Source organism: Vidua chalybeata, chromosome 1, assembly GCF_026979565.1.
Source record: "Vidua chalybeata isolate OUT-0048 chromosome 1, bVidCha1 merged haplotype, whole genome shotgun sequence".
NCBI classification, from domain to species: domain Eukaryota; kingdom Metazoa; phylum Chordata; class Aves; order Passeriformes; family Viduidae; genus Vidua; species Vidua chalybeata.
The window spans coordinates 22,734,134-22,756,393 of record NC_071530.1 but is presented as its reverse complement, the minus strand read 5'-3'; the positions used below and the strand labels follow the sequence as shown (position 1 = coordinate 22,756,393).

At 37.7% G+C, this 22,260-nt stretch overlaps 1 protein-coding gene across 2 annotated transcripts in view; it reads right to left on the bottom strand.

The window, feature by feature from the left end:
• Positions 1-22,260, bottom strand: part of CDK14 (cyclin dependent kinase 14) — a 318,431-nt gene that overhangs the window by 155,756 nt on the left and 140,415 nt on the right. For both annotated transcript variants that reach the window (XM_053941947.1, XM_053941953.1), the window contains exons 7-8: positions 14,752-14,814; positions 2,174-2,297 (exon numbers count right to left, since the gene is read on the bottom strand). In XM_053941947.1, the coding sequence (XP_053797922.1) occupies positions 2,174-2,297; positions 14,752-14,814 (187 nt within the window). The remainder of the gene's footprint in view (positions 1-2,173; positions 2,298-14,751; positions 14,815-22,260) is intronic.

Below are 22,260 nucleotides of genomic sequence, written 5' to 3'. Positions count from 1 at the left end.
TGTGCTCTCATTTCTCATGCTCCCAATGAAAGAGGTCATGACCTTTCAGACTTTAACCTCAACACTTCTAATTTTTCATCTTGGTTCTCAGAAGAGAAATTTAACCCATCTGGTTTTCAGTTTTATGAGGTCATGAGCCATGAAAAAAAATCTAGCGTTAAAAAAAAAAAAAAAAAGGAGATATATAATCTTCTGTCTGTGTGTAAGAGTAGATTTCACAGATGTTTCTGTTATGTCAAGGCAAACTCAAAAAGGAAAAAATATCTTCTGCACAATATTATACATTCATGTCTCTACCACTGTGTATTTCTTTCTGGTTGTACTTACACATTTCTAGGCCCTCTGTCAAAACCAGGCACAATGGTCAACCTTAGACTCCTGCCAACACAAAGCTGTGAAATTCCTGCCTTTCATGTCATGACTGGGCAATTTAGCCTGGTGCTACAATGAGGCAACAATTTCATTAGAAGTGATAGATAGTTAATTTCCGACTACAGCAAGGTAGGAACAATTGTCCCACCCTGTCCTCTGCTCTATGGCAACACCAGGCAACACAACCAAACAGTCAACTTATGTCTGAGTTGGACTTTTCTTTCATGGGTTCACACCTCCAACAATGCTGGTAAAAGTGCTGATAAAAGGCAGGTTGTTTTCTTGTTTTCTTTTTTCTTAAAAACACAGCAAAAAAGTTTGCAGCCTCCCTCTCCCCAGCCACACAAGCCACCAACCCACCCCCACACCTTAGGAAACATTTTACATACAAAAGAGTTTGTGTGATCTTTTGTGGTTTCCAGAATTCACCAAATCTAGAGAACCATTATTACAATCTCCTGAAAACTATAATATGAGGATACTTGGAAGTCAGATTAGTTCATAAGGTTCTATACATATAAATGATACAACAAAACTATTAAACAGCACAACACCTTCAACAGAGAGTTAACTCGTATTTCACTACAAGAACACTGAATGATACACTTGTTTCATATCCTTAAGAGATGAGGCCTCATAGTGAAATGCAACACGCAGGAATGGGTTTTTAAGCATTTATTTCAAAAAACAGCAAGCTTTGAAAAATGACAGCAAAGAATCATATGTAAACCAGGAGACAAGTGCTTCTAATACTATTTCTCTAACTGCCTTAAAATTCAAAGGCCAATCAAGTCCTTGTGGACTGTGTCCACCTTAAGTCCTGTTCTCTTCTCCAGCATAGCAAATACACACTGAGCTGTTAATTGCAGTAACACTAATTAAAAGACAAAACCTCACGACTACATTAACAGTGAAATTGCCAATTAGCACACAAGGCTTCCTCATTATTGCTGCTGCATGAAATGTGAAGCATGATGTGGATAGCAGTCATAAAATAAAAGACATTTTTAAAAAGCCAATAGGTCACATTTTCAGCTTACTTCAAAAGTACTGCTGGAATCAGTAACTGAGAAGCTGACCTACAGGAAAGAAAGAAATTCCTACAACCTTTTGTGAAAACCAATAAAGAAAAGTATTGCCATTTTCCACATCTGCGTTCACAATGGTTTTCAGAGGAAAGAGTACTTGCCTTGGTGTAGCCACTAGAAAATGGCTTAAAAATTTAAAAATAGGCTAAAGGCTAAGATTTCACTGGATAATTTATCCTGACTTTATACTCCATGTAAGGCTTCCCCAGAAAGAACTAATGGATACTAAAAACAACCCAAGTGATCCTAGTGTCCTTTATTCTACAGAAGGAACACTTATTCTTGTGTCCTTCAGTCTCTTTCAATGACCATTTAATGAAAGTTAATCCAGACCTCATAACCCTAGAGCTGCTTCCATAAAGTGATTGTGCTTTTCATACAGTCTGCATTTCCTCAGGTCTCTATCTTTTCTCTTTTCTTTTTGAAGGTTTTTAATTCTAATTCACAGGTCTCGTGGTAAATCAAATGGAAACACTTTCAGCATTATCTTCCTTGAGAGAACTGGAGTAGGTATTTGTTTTTCACTTGCTCCCTTTTAATCAAGCATTTTGTTGACCATAATCAATTTCTTCACTCAGGAGAAAAATGTGCAATTATCTACAATGAAGAAGGTGTGTCTAAGGAATAGGGTGGGGGGGAAGAGAAATCAATGGAACCATCTGTCTGACATTCCTACAACATTATAAGATACTTGTAATTAACTGCTTGCCTACCAAAGTCTGCCAGCTTTAACTCCCCCGTGTCACTGATCAGAAGGTTCTGTGGTTTCAGGTCCCTGTGCAAAATGTAACGCTGGTGGATGTAAGACAGTCCTCGCAGCAACTGAAATAAAAATAACTGAAAAAGAGGGGGACAAAAAATGACCTCTGTTAATATTTTGCATATAACCACAGGTGATTTCTTCACGATATGCAAGGTGACTGCACATTGCGGTAACATTGTGTCAGAATTCCTCCCAAACTGGCTAATTCCCACCCAACTTTAACACAATGAAATTTCCATCTGAAATATACTTACTTTGCAAGGACTAAACCCAGCCTCCAAGCCCTACTATGTCATAGATTCAATTTGACTGCTTTAAAAAGAATGAGAGCAATACAACCATGTGCAGAAAGATTGGTTTCTACCAAATTATAATTATATTCCATTTACCCATATGGCCTTAGAGATTAGGTGGTAGCCTGAGGACAGATGCGTATCTTCACTAATTATAGGAAACAACAGTACAGGGTGGATAGGGATGGGGAGATAAGGCTGGGGGATGGAACACTGAAGCTAAAACAAAGAAGAAATTAATAGTATAACAATAATGCCTGTGTACCCAAGGAAATCTGCAAGTAAAATAGATTTTATCCTTCAAAGTCTATTTTAATGGGAGTTTCTTATGTATTTTTCATTAGGAAATAATAACTCTCACTGAGCCTAAAGACAACTTTTGAAACCTACTTGCAATAGTCTTTAAGGTAGTTTTAGATAGAAACCTATCTCACTATCTCCTGGTTTCTTAAGAGTACTTCCCTGGACTCTATAAATGCTTACTCCTAAATCTACGCATTACTATTGTGCATTCTGTAATTTAGAATTATGAACAAAGAACTGGATGAAGATCCTTTGTCCTCCCCTTTTCATCTCCCGCATGCAGCATTCTCCCACATCCATCCTTTCAGACACTTGCTGTGAAGGGCTGTGTTAACCGTCATGGGTTTTGTCAATACAAAGGGTGAATGAACTCCCAGGAGTTTTCTTTGCAGTTATGAAGAACCTATCCCAATGTAGACAGACCCTTCCTTTCGCCTGATATATTTTAAGAAATACTTCAGTTTCTGAATGTGAACACAAAAATCCCCTCTAAAGCTAAACATGGAGGATTCAAGAGCAGGTATAGACTTCGTGCCTCACAGCTCAGAGGACAGCAAAACATGCTCTCTAGGAAGATGTGGAAACCACACCAAAGATTGGGAAAAAGTCAACTCAGGCACACGAGAATTTCTAATTAACTTGCAACACAAGCATCCTATTCAGTGATTACTGAAGTGAAGAGACATTATAAAAAGGGTTACAAAATCTGATTATAGAAGAGAATAAAGGCTGACATGAAAGAAACAGAAATGTCATGTTACTGAAGGTGAAATGAATTTAATTGCATTTCATTTTTTCCCTGAGTGCAGACACAATGCACTCTATGTTTAGCTATTTAGCCAGGGCACAAAGAGCCATATCAATCACCTTCTTGCCAGGGTAGGTTCTAACAATGTGCTGAGGAAACCTCAGAGCAAAATACAGGAACAAAGAATAGCAGGAAAGTCATAAGTAACATGCACATTCCTTTTTGAATTGTGGTTAAAGTGGAATTCATGGTACATAAAAACTATTTTAATAAGAGCAAGAAACAGAAATGGCTTTCATTACAGCCTGAAAATATCAATTTAATTCTATTAAATTACTTCAAAAAATACATTTTTTAAAATAAAAAGAGGGGCAAAATAAGCAGTTTGCCAGGCTAAATCAGCGGCATTTAATTTCAAACATTATTTTTAAATATGCAAAGAAATTTCAATTATCATGGTAGCTTAAAGCACTGTAATCTTTATAATAACTCAAAATATATTTACTAATGTCTTTCATTTGGCTTTAGTGAAAAGAGTCAAGTGATTTGACATAATGTGCTAAAAAAATGCCAAACAACTTCACAGCTAAACAGAATAAACATCTGCTCTTGAGGACAGCTTTGGAATGTAGTTTTATTCCAAATTTGTAGACATGCTGTACTCATTAAGTACTTCCCCAAAAGTTAATTAATTCACTCACACCTCTTTGGAGGAAACTCATGGAAGAGAAGGGGGGAAAAAAACTTCCTGAATTCATTATAGGGTAACTCAGATATTGTTTTTTTGCTTTCTCTTTTTCTCTTTCCCTTTGTTTTTATTTGGTAATATTAAATGTGAAAAGATTTACGTGAGCACAAGCCTAACATCTGGCAGCAAAGCATTCTGAAAACCACTGGCCCTTTGTGATTGCTTGGGACAAGAAAACACCAAGGGAGGCCTCTCCATTTCCAGTGGTTTCCCAGCCCACAAAAAGAAAATATGAATTGAAAAAAAAAAACGTTTCTGCTTCCTCACAAAGCACTTCTGCCCTCTCACAGCCAAGTTCACTCTCCTGATCTTGAGGAAAGCCTTCTCCAAGAAACCCATTTTCTTTCCAGATTGTTTGCATTAACTTCTCAAGGACAAAAATTAATCCTAGATGAGGTACCATCAATCCTTACCCATACACCCAGTCTGAAATCGACATACCTCCTATCATGGTCATACTCTCATCTTACTAGATCCTTCCACCACCTCACTCAATTCCAATCACCATGAAACCTCAGCCCGGGTTTTTTTCAGGGGGTTTTGAACAAGCAACAAGGCCCCAGGATGGCAGCTGGAGTCAATGGCAAATTCAACATCTATTTCAACAGGTCAGTTGTGATGGTAAAATCAACACAGATTTGTAGCTCTACAGCTTTTATGTTGGTAATTTTAATATTTGCATGGTCATACACAAGGCTGTATAGGTATTGAATAACCAGCAATAAATAAACTAAGACATCATTCAATAAGACATCAATTGTGTACAGTTTTTAGCTTATTAGTAAGAACAATGGTTTTGATAATAAAATTAGGCTCACAAAATGCCAAAGGTCATTGTAGTGAGAGTAGAAAGAGACAGAAAACAGGACAGGGATTTGTTTGAAGTCAGGTTTTCAGCAAAGCTTAACATTAGGAAGCTCAACACTTTATGTTCAGACAAAAAAAAAAAACAAAAACCTAACACTTGTGGCTTCAAGTCTTGCTTATTTCTTTCAGTCATTTAAAATATACCTTTTTTTACCCAACTGTTATGCAGTTCTCACTTTAACGAGCAACATATTTTAGTGAAGATTTTTCATTGTCAGCAAGAAAAATGCATGCAGGTCAAAGCTAATTCAGGGTTTATGGACTGTGATATTAAAAGAACATTAGCAGTTCTTAAAACTTACAAGAGAAAGCCCTCAAAGGCGTGAGTTAGCACCTACATAGTCCTTCAAGTGTAATGCCTGGATAACCATTTGAGCTATATGCAACATTTGACCAAATGCCTGTAGTTGTTTTAAAATACAGTATTTTCTGGGAGACTTGTAGTTATGTGGATGAACAGCCCAGCTTTCCTTGTGTTTTAATGAGTCTGGGTGAGTGTACAACCTAGAGCCTTACATGCAGGCATACAATGGCTGTCTGGTGGCCTGCCTGCTGCAGAATGCTTCAGTATCTCTTGGCCTCTGAACGAGCTTCTAAGTTAGACACGGATACAGGCTATGCAAAACACATCTAAAGGATGGGATTGAGAGCAGCTGACACTGTCTGACTTAGGTTCAGAAAGCTCTTTCCAGTCTAAGGATGAAGGGGAACACTCATGTACAAGTAACCTGTGTAAAGTACTCAGATGACTCCATCCAGTTGCCCTCCATTGCCAGAGATGGTAGAGAGTTTCTGGCAAAGGACTATGGGATAAGTGAAAAGCAGAAATTCACAATATGCCTAGGGAGATTCTCCAAAATCAGACTCTGCTGAGGCACTGAGGACCCCAGTAACAGAAAGGATGCTTGCCAAAAGGACAGAATAATGATGCCTGTGGGAGCCTTTTTTAAGACTTTCCATGATGGCAAGGAGGGATTTCTAAACTATTTTCTTAATTTGAGCTCCCTTAATTCATGTTGTATTTTGGGAATAGAGGACCTGGCCCTGGATACAGAAGTAGAAAGCTACACAGAACTGGAATGCTACAAAAAACTTTTTCGTTTACAGGAGATGCACAAAACTCTTGGTTCTGCTCTCTTGGTAGCAAAAGTCTGCAAAAAGGCTGAGATAATCTGGAACAGGAGTTAACATTATTTCAGAAGAAGGCTGAAAGCAAATCTGAATTAATGTGTCTTTCCTTTAGCAAGGTCATACTCCTCTATTAGTATAGCTACTTTTGAAAAATAATACACAATAACACACAGGCTTTATTATCACCCATCACTGATTACACAAATGTTCCTGCTTGCCGTATGTATCAAAGCACACTGTCTGGGTATCACACAGTCATCTGAATTCCCAAGTGTGTATTCAGCATCAATAAAATCATATTTAGTCTTATTAGGCCATCAAATCTAAAAATACCAGTAAAAGAAACCAAATTTAGGACATCCCATCTCATGCTTGCAACCACTGCAGTTCTCCCTATCATCCAGTGGACAGTACAGGCTTCTGTACATTATTGGCTACTTTAAAAGCAAAAGAAGGTAATAAATCAGTACAGTGCCATCTCACAGCCTTGGAAATAAACACAACCAAACATATTACTCAGTTCCATTTGGGTTCACTAGACTGTTCAGGGATCTTAGAATTACTTGTTTTAAAACATTACATTAGAAAAAACTGCCTGGTAATATGCACTATCACAGAAGCAATGAGAAATGTCCCTCTGTGACTTCTGCTGGCATGTCAAAACCTCATCAAGCATAATCTTTTTTATCACTCTTGGTTTGCTATTCATTTCCCTCTTCTCAGCCAGGATAATAACCATGAGATAAAATCCAACTTTTCACTTCTAACTATGACCTGGGGAAATACTCCCCTTTTTAGGTCAAAGCTTTATAGACTGTTGCTTAAATTGTCAGAAGTTGTTCCAGGAACGAAGTACTGACTTCAGACAAATTTGATTCCCTATGAATAAGGAAAATATGAATAAAAATTATTATCTATTTGAATCTGCCAGATTTTCAGGATCATAATATTTATCTCACAAAAAGGTTTCTCCTATCTGCCTTCCCTGGAATCAACTGAGTTCTCTCCAAAAGAATTTTAAAACAATCCACTCCAATCCACTCCACTCCAATGCTTTTATAAAGGCTTCTAACTTGCTCCTGCATTCCTTACACAAGAGTCTAGAGTCTTAACAAGGCAATGTCACACAGAAATACATATTATGCAGCCACTGGAAATGCACATCACATATGTGTATATATATATATGTATATATAAAGATTTTCCCACTTATTTCCAGCACAACTGCAAAGGAAAGAGATTGGAATGTGTTAACTTGCTAACTTCTATTCTCTTTGATGCTGTTTTAATCATTTTTTGTCCCCTCTGGGTACTACTACAGTCATTTGCAATGAGGAAGGTGTGCTTAATTAACTGAGTATAACGACACTCCCTTATGATTAGTTATAGCTGTCTGCTAACGTTCAGTAAGTGGAAGACTCAGGTTTTTACTTCTGAATGGCGAAAGTAAAAATAAATTCAATTCAACTGAATTTGCTTTTTTACCTTTCATCAGCATACTTGCATGCTGAAGTAGGTCAGAGTGACAATTGTTGCCACACCGATTTTAAAAATCTTGACGCGTTCTCCCTAAAATATACATGCTTTCTTGCCCTATGTGAATCATGAAGATCATACAGACAATAAATTACAAGTGCACTTATGAAAGTGACATTCTTCTAGCATGAATTTTAACATACTAATGAAATTTCTGCATTAACTGTTCATAGTTGTGCACATTATCAAACCATTAAGTGACAAGACTGACATGAAGTAGAGTGAAATGCTGATGCCATATTTAATGTCTGATAACTAAAAAGTCTAATTTAAATAATCAATTTTCAATGCCACATGTAAAAGACGACCTTAATTTGGCATAACATTATTCTGTCTGCTGCACACCTGCTTGTTCACTGAATGAGGAATGAAAAATAGCACCTTCTCAACCACATTAAACAGCATCACTTCTTACTTAACATATCTGCTGAAACACTTTTAATTCAACTTCACATCAGCTGCATGACCAATTCTAGTGAGTAGGAGAGAGATTTCAAAAATATATTATTAGTTTCGATTTGCTTCCAGCAACAACAGATAAATTTAAAAGGACTACCCACAGCAGGTTTTCACCTCAAAGTCAAAGACTGTTTTCTTCAAGCCCCAGTGAGTCAGTGACATGAAAATTCATCATATCTGGATCTACTACCACAGTTTAATTGCCTACTTCCTGTGCATCTCCGTCTACAGCACTCAACCTCCTGGCTGGACACCTCTGGTTTCACACAGGTGCTCGCACACCACAGTTTCCCCTGCATCATGTAACATGGCTTCGTCACATGGGGATGCAGGACTGCCCATGTAATCCAGCATATGTCTCCCCACAGAAAAGGGGGAACACAAACCTCCTGTCCATGCCACAGATGTTGATACAATCGCCCAATGGAAAGAAAACAGAAACATGCTAGGGAAGCCTACATTGTTAACGCAACTGCAACTTAAAACCTAAAGCATTTTTATCCTACTTTTCAGATATTATGCTTTTCTAACAAGCACGTGGGTTTGTATCTTACTATTAATAAATGTAGCTACTGCTTAGCAAGAGGCAGTGTGCAACGCTCTGCTACTGCCAAAGTTCAAGCAGCTTCACTTAAGTGCAGTAAGCCTCATATGGATACGACACAGGAGCTGCCTAATCCTCGCATGTTCTGAATGCCTCCCTACCCTTTGTGCTTCAGACCATCCTAAAGCTGTAATCAGTTCAATGATAAATATTAATGCTTACAGAAGACATCAGATGACAACTACCCTATGGCTTCTACTCAGATTATTAATTTTCACATTAGTCATTAAATGCCAAAATTACTCATCTGACAAAAACAGATTCAACATTAAAACCTGCAACCATTCGTTAAAGACAATGTTCACAGTGCAGTGAGGAATACATGAATACCATAAATTACTAAGTTCCAGAGATTTCAGATAATATCATTTAACGACCAGTGTATTTCAATATTTTCAATCCAATGTTATGGACACCATCATTTAAACCCTTGGTTTAATAAATACAGTATTTTATTATATCTGAGTTTTTTAACTATATAGTTGCTATAAAGTTGACTGACCTCTTCTTGAACATTTAGCACAGAAAAACGTTGCAGCATCTCATTATGTGTCACTAATTACTATCTAATATATTCCTTTTTAAATATATTTTTAGAGTTTTTAGACAAACTAATTATATTTTTTGCTGAAACATAAGCATATTTTTACAGAGATTATTGGGTTGCCCTAGGAAACTTATTACCCAAATCCCAACCCACATTTTGCCATATACCCTGACTCAGTATTGCAATGACAAAGCACATTAAAAAATATTCTGGTGGGGGTAGGACTCAGATAGTTGAGGTTTTGCTTCAAAAATATCCATCCATTATGGCCAGAAGACTGCCGTATCCTGCTTCCTATGAGAAAGGAAGGTTCAAAATTGAGATGGGTAAGAGCTGAAGTCTCGAAGACTCTTGGGAGAAGATTGAACATTCTTGTTGCCTGCATGCAAAGCTCAACAAGAGGGTCTGCCTATTTCTTCTTAGCACTTTTTGGCCCTAGGAAGTGAAAAGGTGCCCAGGGAGAAGAACAAATCAGTGCAGCAATATCAGATAGAATAAGAACAAACTAGAAGTTCCTTCCCCCTCTGGTCACAGCAGGCTACAGGAGGCTTCCAAATTGCCTGAAGTAAAAGATTTTGAGAGCAATTAAGAGACAGGGACAGTTTTTGTGTGGTTGACAACCAGTCTGTTGTCATTCAGACTGGTTTTCCTGGATTAAGGAACACTGGGTCAGATGCAAGTGCCTTTTTATATTGCCAAATATGAGGTTTTTTTCTGTCAAATGCTCATGCAAATCGATATTACCTCTAACACAGCAAGTAGAAGAAAAAAGGCAGAGAGAAAAAATTCTGGATGCTTTTCTCAAAAGACTTCAGCTATCTCAAGTCAGCATCACTAATTAAGAAGCAAATCAGCTTTCATTAATAGATTTATTTTTAAGGCAGGGATGCAAACAAGCAATGCAGGCATGACAGATGCAAGCCTTTGCTCCACTTATTCTATCAGTAATAGGAGTTACAGTAAACAAACTCAACTATAAAATAAATGCATCAAGGCATAAAGATGAATTTATGTGCATCACTGGGAATGTAGTAATGTGGAGTAAAAGACAAAGTTAAAATAAAGATGATATTTAAAATATTAGAAGAAGCTAAGAACAGTTACATTTTCACAGGACATGCTGAAATGCACAAATAAAAATACACTTAAATTATGAATTTACAAAACCAGAGCCATTTATGGACAACTGAAAACAAAGGCTCAGGAGAACCAAGAAGGTAAGACAAAAGACTAGTGGAAATAGCACAGACAGAAAGGGACATAAATCAGAATTAAGACCATAACAAAAAAAAAAAATCACTGGTAGGGTCAGCTAGTTGCTCTGACCCATTAGAGTTCCTGCTGTAGGAAGCAATCCAGATGTTCCAACTGAGCATGAACTATCTCTAAAGGCTGCAACAACTGTAGGAAAGACAGCCAGGTCTACAGATTTCAGTAGTCTATGCCAGGAGGAACAGCACAGGGAAAGTCAGGAGCAAATCTTGTACCTCAGTTTGCAATAGCACATTTTGCAGTTTGGCGAGCACCACATGGTACACATATAAATCAATTCCTATTTCCAGGCATGGACAGGGCTGCAGCAGTAGCTTCCAGCAGGAACATAATTATATCTGGGGCCATGTATTTAAGATTTATTGCTTGCCTTCAATTGTGGAAAAACTGAGAAAGACATCTTTTAAACCAGACAAGAGAAGATAAGGCCATGTGTACTACACAGGGAATTATTAACTGATTACCCTTTTCCTCAACATCTCTAACCATAACACTGTACACAGCATATGAATACATAGGTATATATAAATGCTAGACATGCAAGTTTGTTAGGTACCAAAGACATAAATAATTGTATATTTGGACCTAATGGAGTTTGTAGAATATATGGACTGAAACAACTGCTTTATGCCAATTTCCCTTCAAGCTGTTGAAGATATTCCAGGTACCTAACTGTGTTTATGTCATCAGAACGACTGGTTTAACATTACCAGGGACAGGCATTTTTAAATCGACATCCCAGCATCACACACAAATTCCTTGAAGGGTTTAAAGCCTGATGTTATTTGTAAGACTTGTGCCTCCACCCACAAATTATAAAATCCTGAAATCATTATGTGTCAATACAGACATACCAATAAAAATGCTAAACTTAATACTTGTTTTATTTGCCTAAGCATACTGTCCCTGGACTTCCATAACTGCCAGCTGAGACATTCTTCTTTATACTTTCACATACTTATAATATCCTGCTCAGTATTTATTTAAAATAGTTAAGTGACAGCAAATAGCCTATTTAAAACCACAGAGAAAGGCAATGTCAAGCACAGTACCTGAGGGTACTGCGATATGTGTGTCCATCAAAGTAATTTAGATTTTTATTCTATTTATGAGTCTTCATTTAAAAGTAAGCCTGAGGGAACAAGCATTGTCTTTACCTTGCAAATACAGAGAAAATTCAGAAATATAATTAAGCTAAAGACATCCTACAGAAGGCAAGATGTAATTTGTGTCTGCCTTCCTATAAAATACTGTTTAACAGGAACTACTGTACATATTCTTTGGAAAAAGAAAGATGTGTGCTTATGGGGGTTTGTATTTATAATAACTGGCAACAAGCCAGAAAGGAATATCCATCAATAGGCAATACTTTCCTCAAGAACAAAATTAAAAGGCAGGGGGTCTTTTGTCATGCTGGGAGAGCATCAATGGCTTAATCCCACAGGTTAGCCCCAGAGAGCCGAGACTAATTTATTGCTACTGGAATATAATTGCTCAACTGGAAGCTTTTAAAATGGATTTAGGGATCACATAACCACTGATTCTGAACAAACAGTGTCCAAAAGTCTGACTAAAAGTGAAATTACTGAAGGACCTCTAGAAAGAAGGGGCTGGCGAGGAGAGAAGTCTAATTAATATAGCTCAGCTTAATCCTTAGAAATCAGCTGTGTATCCAAAGACACAACTTCGTCCAGAAGCTAAAACCAAAACAAGGTGGTAAAGTCTCAGATCTCCAACTGCGTAAGTCAACAAACTGAGTACAGCACAACAAAGCATTAAAGTGAAATGGTTATGAAATACCCATTTTACTTCCTCTGAAACAAAAGAGCAGCACACTTTTAGTTTGGCATGCTGGTGAAGGTCTGGGAATTTTTAGCATATGTGACTGGGTTTCTGTCCTCCCAGCTGAAGAAATCACTTTCTTGGGCTATTTTTAATTCAGTCTTGAGAGCAGGTATTGCGCTGAAATTCCCAAGCAGGCTGATTCATTCATTAAAATGGTAGGACCTCAAATCATCATGCCTGGTTTTAGTAATTACTGCATGATTAGGCCTTTTTTGCTGGCCTGGCAAGAGAGTCTTCTAAATATATATAACTGATTTTCATCAATATTATTTAAGAGAAGAAAAAGTTAATTGTTCAAATGGGATTGCTCATGTTTCATCTACTGATTGAAGTTTCATCTGCTCCAACTTCCAATTTGTTTTTTCTTTTCTCCCCTCCCGCCACCCCCCAAGTTTATTAATAATCCATTGGGAATTTAAAAAACTTGAACCAGCAATACATCAGGATTCTACACTTAGCTACTCGATAAATATTTCTAATGTGTCTATAAGCTTCAAAGGTGTTTCTGAGCATTCTTAGATGGTACAGAAGCCACAAAAATACATGCTGCAAAATCTGAAAGGGAAATACTGCTGCTGCAGTTCCCTCTGAGGCCCCTGTTTTAAAAGACAGGTATCTCAGGATTTAGAGTAGTGACGTACTAACAAGCCAAATGATCTGTTTATATCCATCCTCCTCAAAGACAAGCTTACTGGGCCTGATGTGATGAAATAAAAGTACAATTATTTTAATTATTATGTCTTTTTTAGCAGGGCTACAACAACTACTGTGTATCAGACCTTGAGGTACACAGCACTGCAGCCTTGGAGTAAGACTTACAAATGTGAAGCAGCACAAAGAACCTTAATAGCCAGTCTTCACTTATCCCAAAACTCAGAGAAATGAAGTTAAAAGTATCCACATGGGAAAATGAAACACAACCCCCTTGTTTAAAAAGCACATTTAACACCTGAAACTCTGCTTAGGAAACTGAGCAAGGAAGAAAGCTCAGACGTTTCAGGGGTCGAAAAGCAGGTCCTACCTCACCCCCTTTAGTGCCACACTCATGATCTGTGAATGTGTTGGTTTGTTTTTAGTTTTTTTTTTTCCCCAAATATATGGAGTAAGGAAGAATTTTGCTTTTTTTTTTTTTTAGATGGCAGTAATTCTTATTGAAATTCATGCCACTTTTCATTCAAAGAACAGAGAAAATTAATGAAGCTACATGACGTGCAATAATGATCAGCTATTGCAGAAGAAAAAATACTTCCTCTTTTTAAAATAATTTTCTTTTTTTTAAAACCAAACAGGCCTTTTGGCTTTTCCAGAAAAGAGAGAGAGTTTTCATGAACTTCTACATTTCAGTAAGTTTCATCCTGGAATAACGTTCCTAGTATGACAAGTGAAGACTTAAACTTCCAAAGTAGAGCAACAATGGGACTGATGTCCAAGTGCAAGACAATGGTAACAAATATCATCTGAGTGATCTATACACACACAACACATTCTGCATGTCTAGCTGGCTTCCATTTCATGCTAAAATCATTTGGCTGACTTCCCAAATAGTAACTGGATCAAGTCTCTACTCATCTATCTTTTCATTAAATCCTTCTAATAAACTCACTCTTTCCTGTGTGATGATTCTTAGTATCTATCTTAGAAGGAAAAAAAAATATCCAAAGTGAGATCAGCTATGAAAATGCTGATCTCATCCAAGAAAGTGTGCAAAAAGATTAAGGAAAATTTTATATGTTCATATAAAAAGCAATATATTCAGCTAATACAGTTAATTACAGTTCCCTCAAACTTGATAAACCCACACTAACTTACCTAACTGAAGATCTAGCACTGACAGCCTAAAGCATGTTTACCCTGGGGTTTTAGGGCAGTATTGTCTTAAGAGCAAATGTTTAAATGGAGAGGAGGGATTACCAACACTGTTAACAGCATTCACAGCATTCAAATATTTTGGCTCTGAGTCAATTTTACAAACCTCAGAAATTATACTGCAGGAATGCTCAAATACTTGAATTCGTAATTATTTTCAAAGAAAACAAATATTTAAAAATACAGTTCATATGCCAGGCATTTTCCCTTTAGCTAGCAATCTGTTTCTATGAAACAACTGACATGACATTTTTTGCAAAGTTACTGCTACTGCATTTGCCTTGAACGTGTGCTCTTTTTGACTCTTACCTTCACATTCTCTGGATGAAGCCCTCCAGGGTGTTTGTCCATGTACTGACATAAATCAGTGTGCTAAAAGAAAGTCAGATGGAGAAAACTGTATTAATATCCATAGGACTGCAGCAATAAATACCCCTCTACTTAGGAGTGGACATAACAAATGGAAAATAAGAATTGTTTTTTCAGCCACACATTTGCAAACACACATTTGTACCTTTACATATTTAACAGCCTTGATTACTGATATGAATATTTAACAAATGCAAATTAATTTTTTTTCTAACACCCTGCATTTGGTAGATTAATTACCTGAATTTTCGTACCATTCTAAAACTTGTATCACCATCAACACCACAAAGATAATATCTAGACAGAAGAGGAAGAACCTAAAAGGAGAATCTCACATTCAACTCTCATTGGTCACATTATAACGCTGCCCTTTAAATATGATTTTATAGTGATTCTAGATTAAGATGGGTTAAAGGTTTAGAAAATAAAGCTGAAAGGCATTGCATATCAGAGTACTGAATGGTAGTTTCCTGTTCAAAAAGAAGCACATATAATGGACATGTACAGCCATTGAATACAGATACTTTAGAAAAGAACATCATGGAAAATTCAAACCTAAGTTTTCACTTCATAGTTACCTATATTTCCTGCAAACATAAAACCTCTGCAATGCATAGATTTATGCTATTTTTAATGAATAAATATTTATAGCTTTTACTATGGAAACACTTTTCTCTGAATTCTTCTCTTACATTTCTACACTTCAGCAGCATGGTTTCAGACAAATGGCATGTTGCTTCTCTAATGTGCTTGCACAACTCAGCTTCTGGAATTATGTTCAGAATAAAAAAAGTAAAACTATGCCCTTGATTAACCAGCAAATACTCAGAGACAGACTCTGCCTTCCACATCTGGTTTCTGAACACATCTGGTAAAAATCACCCAACATTCCTTGAAAAGCTACTTGGCAATACCTGCCTCACATACACACAAGCCCATATAAATACAGGCAGTTTTCAAAGTGAGAGTTTTGGACAAAAGTTGCTATCCACACAGCAGAATGGTATCTCTGTGCAACATTTGCCAAACCAGGAGGCATTCTTTAGCTTTCTTTTGCGGAGTTATGCAGATACATAGCAGAGTTCACACCCAAGACACAAAATTTATTCTAGCCACAACTATCCTATGTAACTGCTTCTGAAATCACAAACTACAAAAACACATTGTGTATGTGGAACTAACAGTGCAAAGATATTAAGATGCACAGGATGATTAGGCTCTGCACTAGCACAACTATTTTCACAAATTCTTACATGGCTTTAAGAGAGCAAGAGCCCTGACTGCAGGAAATTGCTTGAATCCCAAAATGAACAGCTTGTGTATCAGAAGGGCAGAGGGCATGCTCAAACAGACAAACCACACTAAATACAACAAAACAGAGATTATTCCAAAATGCAAGATACAGATGACAATTCTTCAATTTATAGTTTACAAATTAGTGAATGCATTTACAAAGAAATGCATTTACAAAGAAACTTTTCAGATTAATTAAAAGTATTCTTTATTGTTAGTGTCAAAGAACTGCATTTTCCATGAAGATTCTTAAGTTTAAAGTTTAAGTTTAAAGTTTAAATTCCTCATTTCTGTAAAATCTTTAGCCTTAAGGTACAAATTCCTCTTCCATTTCCCCATTCTCCTCTTCCATTCTTTACTTCATTCATAGTATTTGGCACTATTTTGTCTTCTGTGCTTTGACTGACTGTGGTGGTAATGAAGCTTTCTGGGACTGCATCAATAAACCATGACACAAATGGACCAGTCACCCTTCAGTACACATCACCACATTACACATTTTTGTCTTGTTTACTGTATGAACACCAAGTAAACATAAACAAAGTTATCTGACCTTGTAATTTGTTTTAATAAACTAACAGGTTCTGAGTACTAATCCCAGCATAAAAATCTGCCTTAATATCAGCTGAAACACTATTACTACAGGTGATGACCAGTGTCAAGTACGAAATTTGTGGGAATCCACTCATTTTAATGGGTCATCTGTTATTCAAGAGACACGCCAGTCTTTGAATAGTGCTAGCTCCTGCTGTGCTCAAGACATGTTTAAAGAAAAGCCTGAAATTTCACTTTAGGAAGCCCATTAGGCTTGGCCACCCATTAGGGTGGCCAGGCAAGCACTGTCCCATCCTCAGACTCAGCCCCCGTGGTCCCTGTGCACGGCACGCTCCCTCGCACGGGCTGGCTCAAGGAATTTTCATTTGTCCCCAGTTCAATCTTTCAGCCTTTTTGAACAACAGATAAGCTGGTAGGTGGGAGTTTTATTGCCTCCTTCACCTTCTATTGATTTCTACCATTTTCAAGCAGCCAGCTGACAGAAACCAGATCAGAGGAAGACAAACCCAGTGTCCCTTCTGAAGGTCCCCTTCCTGAAGCCCCACCACACCAGCCTGCATATTTTTATTCACCAAAAGCTTTTCATCTTATTCAGAGCCATGATGTAGGGGTTTGGTTTTATTTAGTCAGTTGTTTTATTAATGTTAGTTAGGTTTGTTCCTTGTACTCCCCCATTTTTCCCCTCACAGTGGTTTGTTCCAAGTTGTTTACCCCGAGAGTTCCTGCCACTGGGATCCACAGTTACCTGTCAGTCTCCTCACCTCTCCCTGTTTTCTCCTTATTTGGTGCCATCAGTCAGGGTTTGTTCACTCCCTGTCGGGTGTCAATCCTGTAACCACCCCCAGCTTCTTCAAGAAAGTTCTGTATCAATCACCCCACCTTAGCCTTTCCATTGTCCCCGGACTTTGTGCCCACCTCTGTTATGTTACCATTGGTTGTTATAATCGATGTCATCCCTCTCTCATTTGTCCCCATTGGGCAAGACAGGTTTTACACCCCTGTCTGCCCACCCCCTACTTAACCTGCTGCCATCTTTTGTTTCTTCGGCATTTGTCACTGCACCCACCCTGAGAGCACCTTTGTTCTTGCCCTGCCTGGGGGAATAAAGACTCGTTGGGCTCGCAAACAAGTGTCTTTCTCTCGTCTCTTCATCTCTTCTCAGCTTGTGAAGCCACCTAAGCTACATTGCCCACACTGCAGCACTCAGCACTACCAGGGTGGCAGACGCCGTTTCCCTGGAGTGCCCGCACACGTGGCGGCCGCCCGGCCTCACACGGACAGTGCTGGCCAGCGCATCTCGTCTGCTTGAGGTTGTAGCAGGTAGCCGCCACACCCCAACTCTAGCAATACCAATAAGCAAAAAAATATTTTTTATTTCCAATATGCTTGTAACAAATACTGAGGATAACCCCATTTCCTTATGCTTATATTTCAATTATTATTTGGATGCATTTTCTCTATACAGAAACATGAACGATGATTGTGTTTGTGTTATCCATCATTAACTTATTCTTCCTACCCCAAGGATGAAGACAACTGGGAGCCTGATATAATCTTCTGCCATCAATTTAACCATCAATACCTACAAAAACTGACTGAACATATCTACCTAAAAGTCAGTGTAAGCAGCAATTTCCTCAGGATCCTGGAAACCTTACAGAGCCAATTGTGCTGCAGTCTTTTGGCATTTACTTTTCTTTCCCTACACACACTCTACAGACACAGAGGAATCTGTAGCAAACCATTCAGATGGGGAAGAGAAATTGAATGTATTTTCTGTTTAAATCTTTCTACAATTTGCTTTCATAAAACTAAGAGTCCTTCTCATAAATGTAGCTAAACATTATGGTAAGAACTGTGGAAGCAACTTATAAAGTTAGAGTACATAGCTCCCCATTTTAAAAAAAAAGAAGGTGGCAGCAAAGCAAAGGCAGCATCAGCTGCTCCCCTTTTCCAAGGTAGGGACTGAATGCACATTGAATTAAACATTAGTACAGCTAGGAAAACTGACAGCGGTGCAGAGACAGCTCTTTCTAAACCTGTTTTCCCATTTGGCAGCCAAAGTGTCTGCTCCAGTGCTCGTGTGTTCAACTGACATTGAAGAAGACAACACGAATACAAGTTTCAGGAAAGCATTAGAAAAGAAAAGAGAGCAAGCTGGATGAAAGCAATTTTTTTAATGGTATTCCATGAAATTTGTACTATATAGATGGAGGTTTTTTTTACTGCCATATTTGAAGGTGGAAAATGACATGCTTTCCCAAGTGGAAGAGTGGCTGCCAATACAGCCTGCCATACTCTGACACTAGAATCTTTGCTGCAGTCACCACCCTGATCTAATAAAATAGATACCCTAAAGGAAAATTCAAGGTACAATTACATATTGGCAATAACATAAAACTATACTGAAACAATGAGAAGAAACAGACCAATCAATACACCTTTTACACTCGATTCTGCACTGTCTCAGAGGGTCAGGCCACCTCACAGGGAAGCAGCATGCTGGGAATGGAGTACAGAGATTTCCAAGTAATTGAAGACATTTTGAACCCAAGTGGACCTGGCTAGACCAATTCTGCTTCAAGCTAGTTTTTAACTGCTCTATCAACCATACTGTCAACCCCCAACACACACAAATCACCAAAGTAATACCATGCTGACAGAACATTCAATATTTTAGTTTAAGTTCAAAATCCCATAAGTTCCTGCTCTTTACACTCCACCAGCTTACCCACACCTATATGTACAATATATTGAATAATACTCAATTAGCAGTTCTCTGCTCAAAACAGCTACACAAAAAAACAATAAACCCAGATATATATAGAGAAGAACTCAAAAGCTAGGAAAGTCCAAAATTAATGGGGTTTATCCTACCTTTCATTTGGTTCTATATTAAATGTATATTATGATAACTCCTAAAAGGTCATGCTATTTTCCTTCCCAGGATTAGACATACTCACTGAACAGAATGGGAGATACTTGATTGAAAAATAGCTGTGCTGGTTTACAGTTAGGGTGTTTTCTTCTATTCTCAAACAGTTTGCAGAGTCTGGCATTTTTACTACTTTGAAGACAGAAATAATCTCACAGGTTTTCCTACCCTGCCTATAACTATGCTATTGACATGCTTTACAAACATAGAATAATTTCATAGCAATGTAGGAGATATAAGGCATTACTTCCTTTTATCAGATAGGGAATTCAAGCAAAGGCAAAAAAAAAATCCTAAGAATCACTGATCTGGGCAATTGTGTTCAAAGAACTTTGGTTTTGACTTTTCAGAGTTATTTGGCACTATTTTGTTTTGACTGACTGTGGTGGTAATGAAAGATATTCTGGTATTCAGGTGCATCCTTCACCCCACACACACCCCCTTACTTATTGCTGTCTCTGATGGGCAATGTGGTTTGTCCTAAGCTAAGAACACCTGGTGGACATTGCAGAGGGAACTGTCTGAATGTTCTAATTCCAGAGATGGGGAAGCTGACATGTTGCTATTGACTTTGATGCACACTGACCTGAAAAAGAATATAAAATGCATTGGTAATATTTAAATACATATTAACAATAAATCTAAACATAATCATCCACCTAATCATTGTCTCCTTCTCATGCCTGGCTGAGAGCCTTGTCTCTACTACTCTGCAACACTGGCTTCAGTTACAACTGTAAATGTGTAATGCTTTTGCAAAGGAGACTGAGAATCTCATACTGAATAGGAGAAATCTGTAATGACAGCAATTTCATCTGGTGATGACAATTCCCAATACAGCAGGGGTGGAACCCAGTTCTCTACAGCAGTATTACCTAACTTGTCTTGCAATGATACTTTGAATGAGGCAGGAACCCTCATAAGACATCCTGGTTCCCACATCCAACATTCACAAAAAATGAGAGAAATTCAACAACTACATGCCTTCACCACATAATCCTTTGCAGAGCTGCACAACAGGCACTTCCACAAGGATGAAAAGAGGAGCTTGCCCATGCCATCTTTATCTTGGTATCCTCCAATTATAAGAGCTTCACTTTCCCACTTCAGTAACAAAACAATGTTTTCTGCAAAACCTGTTATGCTTTAAGTGAACAACTCAATCTCTCCTCCCCCTACTGGCTTCCCTAGAAACAATTTCACTTTATCAGAATTGAATAGCTACAATATTTGAAGTGAGAGACTAAAGTCTTTGACAAGAGAGGAGGAATCTTCAAAGACAAAGCTCTTAAGTACAATCTATGATTTTTCTAAAGCTTCACCAAATTTGGGGCAATTTTCAAAATAATAAATAATAGTCCAAACAAATCCCCTAAATTCCAAATCCATACTGTACAGCTTGAATATTTAAAATGAGGGTCCTCCAGATAGAGGTGGAAGATATCTTGGCTATTTTTGCTGAAAGTAAAAGTAAATATAGGTAATCTGAGACAGATTTTTGGTTTAAAATATTTTTTATATTTTAAAAAATATAATTTTTGCTTTAAAATAATTATTTTCATGTATTTCATGCATTCCACTACTGTGTGCCAGAAGATCACTACTCCAGGGCTGCACTTTGACTTCAGGGTTTTGGCACACACAGCTACGCCTCCTTGAGAAGACCCTGTCCAGCCCTTTTGTTACCTTCTCTCAGCACATTAAAATACAAACCCTTTCCTCAGTGCACATCTCAAGTAACAAGGCCTCCATTAAGAGACCCATGACCCTTCCCAGGGTAGATGGAACAATTTCTAGATAGAGCAGAGACTCAGACTGAACAGTGCCTCCTAGGATAGGGGATAAAAAACCCATGCTCAGCAATGCTGGTTCACCTGGTCTTGTTTCCAAACTAAACACAGAAGCACATCAGCCAATGCTCGTTTTCAACCCAAACTTAAATTAATTGCAAAATTTTCCTCCCTGTGATAGAGAGAAGTATCACAACTCCTACAGGTACCTGAACATGAGAGAGAAATTAAGTTTACTTTTCCAACATAACTGCTGATAGTGTAAACAAAAATCAACAAAGTCATACAAGAATTTCAAAAAAGAAAAAAAAAAAAGAAAATGCACACTTGCTCGGACTCTCTCTGTAATATTTTTCATTCATTTTCTCCCCATACCATCAACTACCCTGACAACTCTACAAAAAGTATGATTTACTTATGAAATACTGTCTTCTAGACTCACATGAAGAAATTAATTGGAGTTTTGATTTAGACTTGGGGCAGTGTATAATTGTATGAAGGTCATTTTTATTCAGCAAGACTCTAGTTTATAAGTAGACACATGAGAGTTTATGTTTGTGAGATACTGGGTATAAGCATCTGCTGAAGGGAAAAGAATTCTGGCTGATATTTATATAGCTCAAGCAAGGTTTATATACATTACATCCTAGGTCTGGAAAAGTGAGAGTATGCAAACAAAGAGAGGAAAAAAAGACAAATGTTGATGATTCTTCCCTTCTTCTCTTGAAGGAATTCTAATTATGAATAGATGAGTAAACCACAAACTAGAAATGTACTCAGATATGCTTCACTTTGACATCAACTGTTTTGTTCAGCTATCTTGCTCAGAAATCACTCTGCTAAAAAACACAAATGTATTCAGACAAAGGGTGTGGT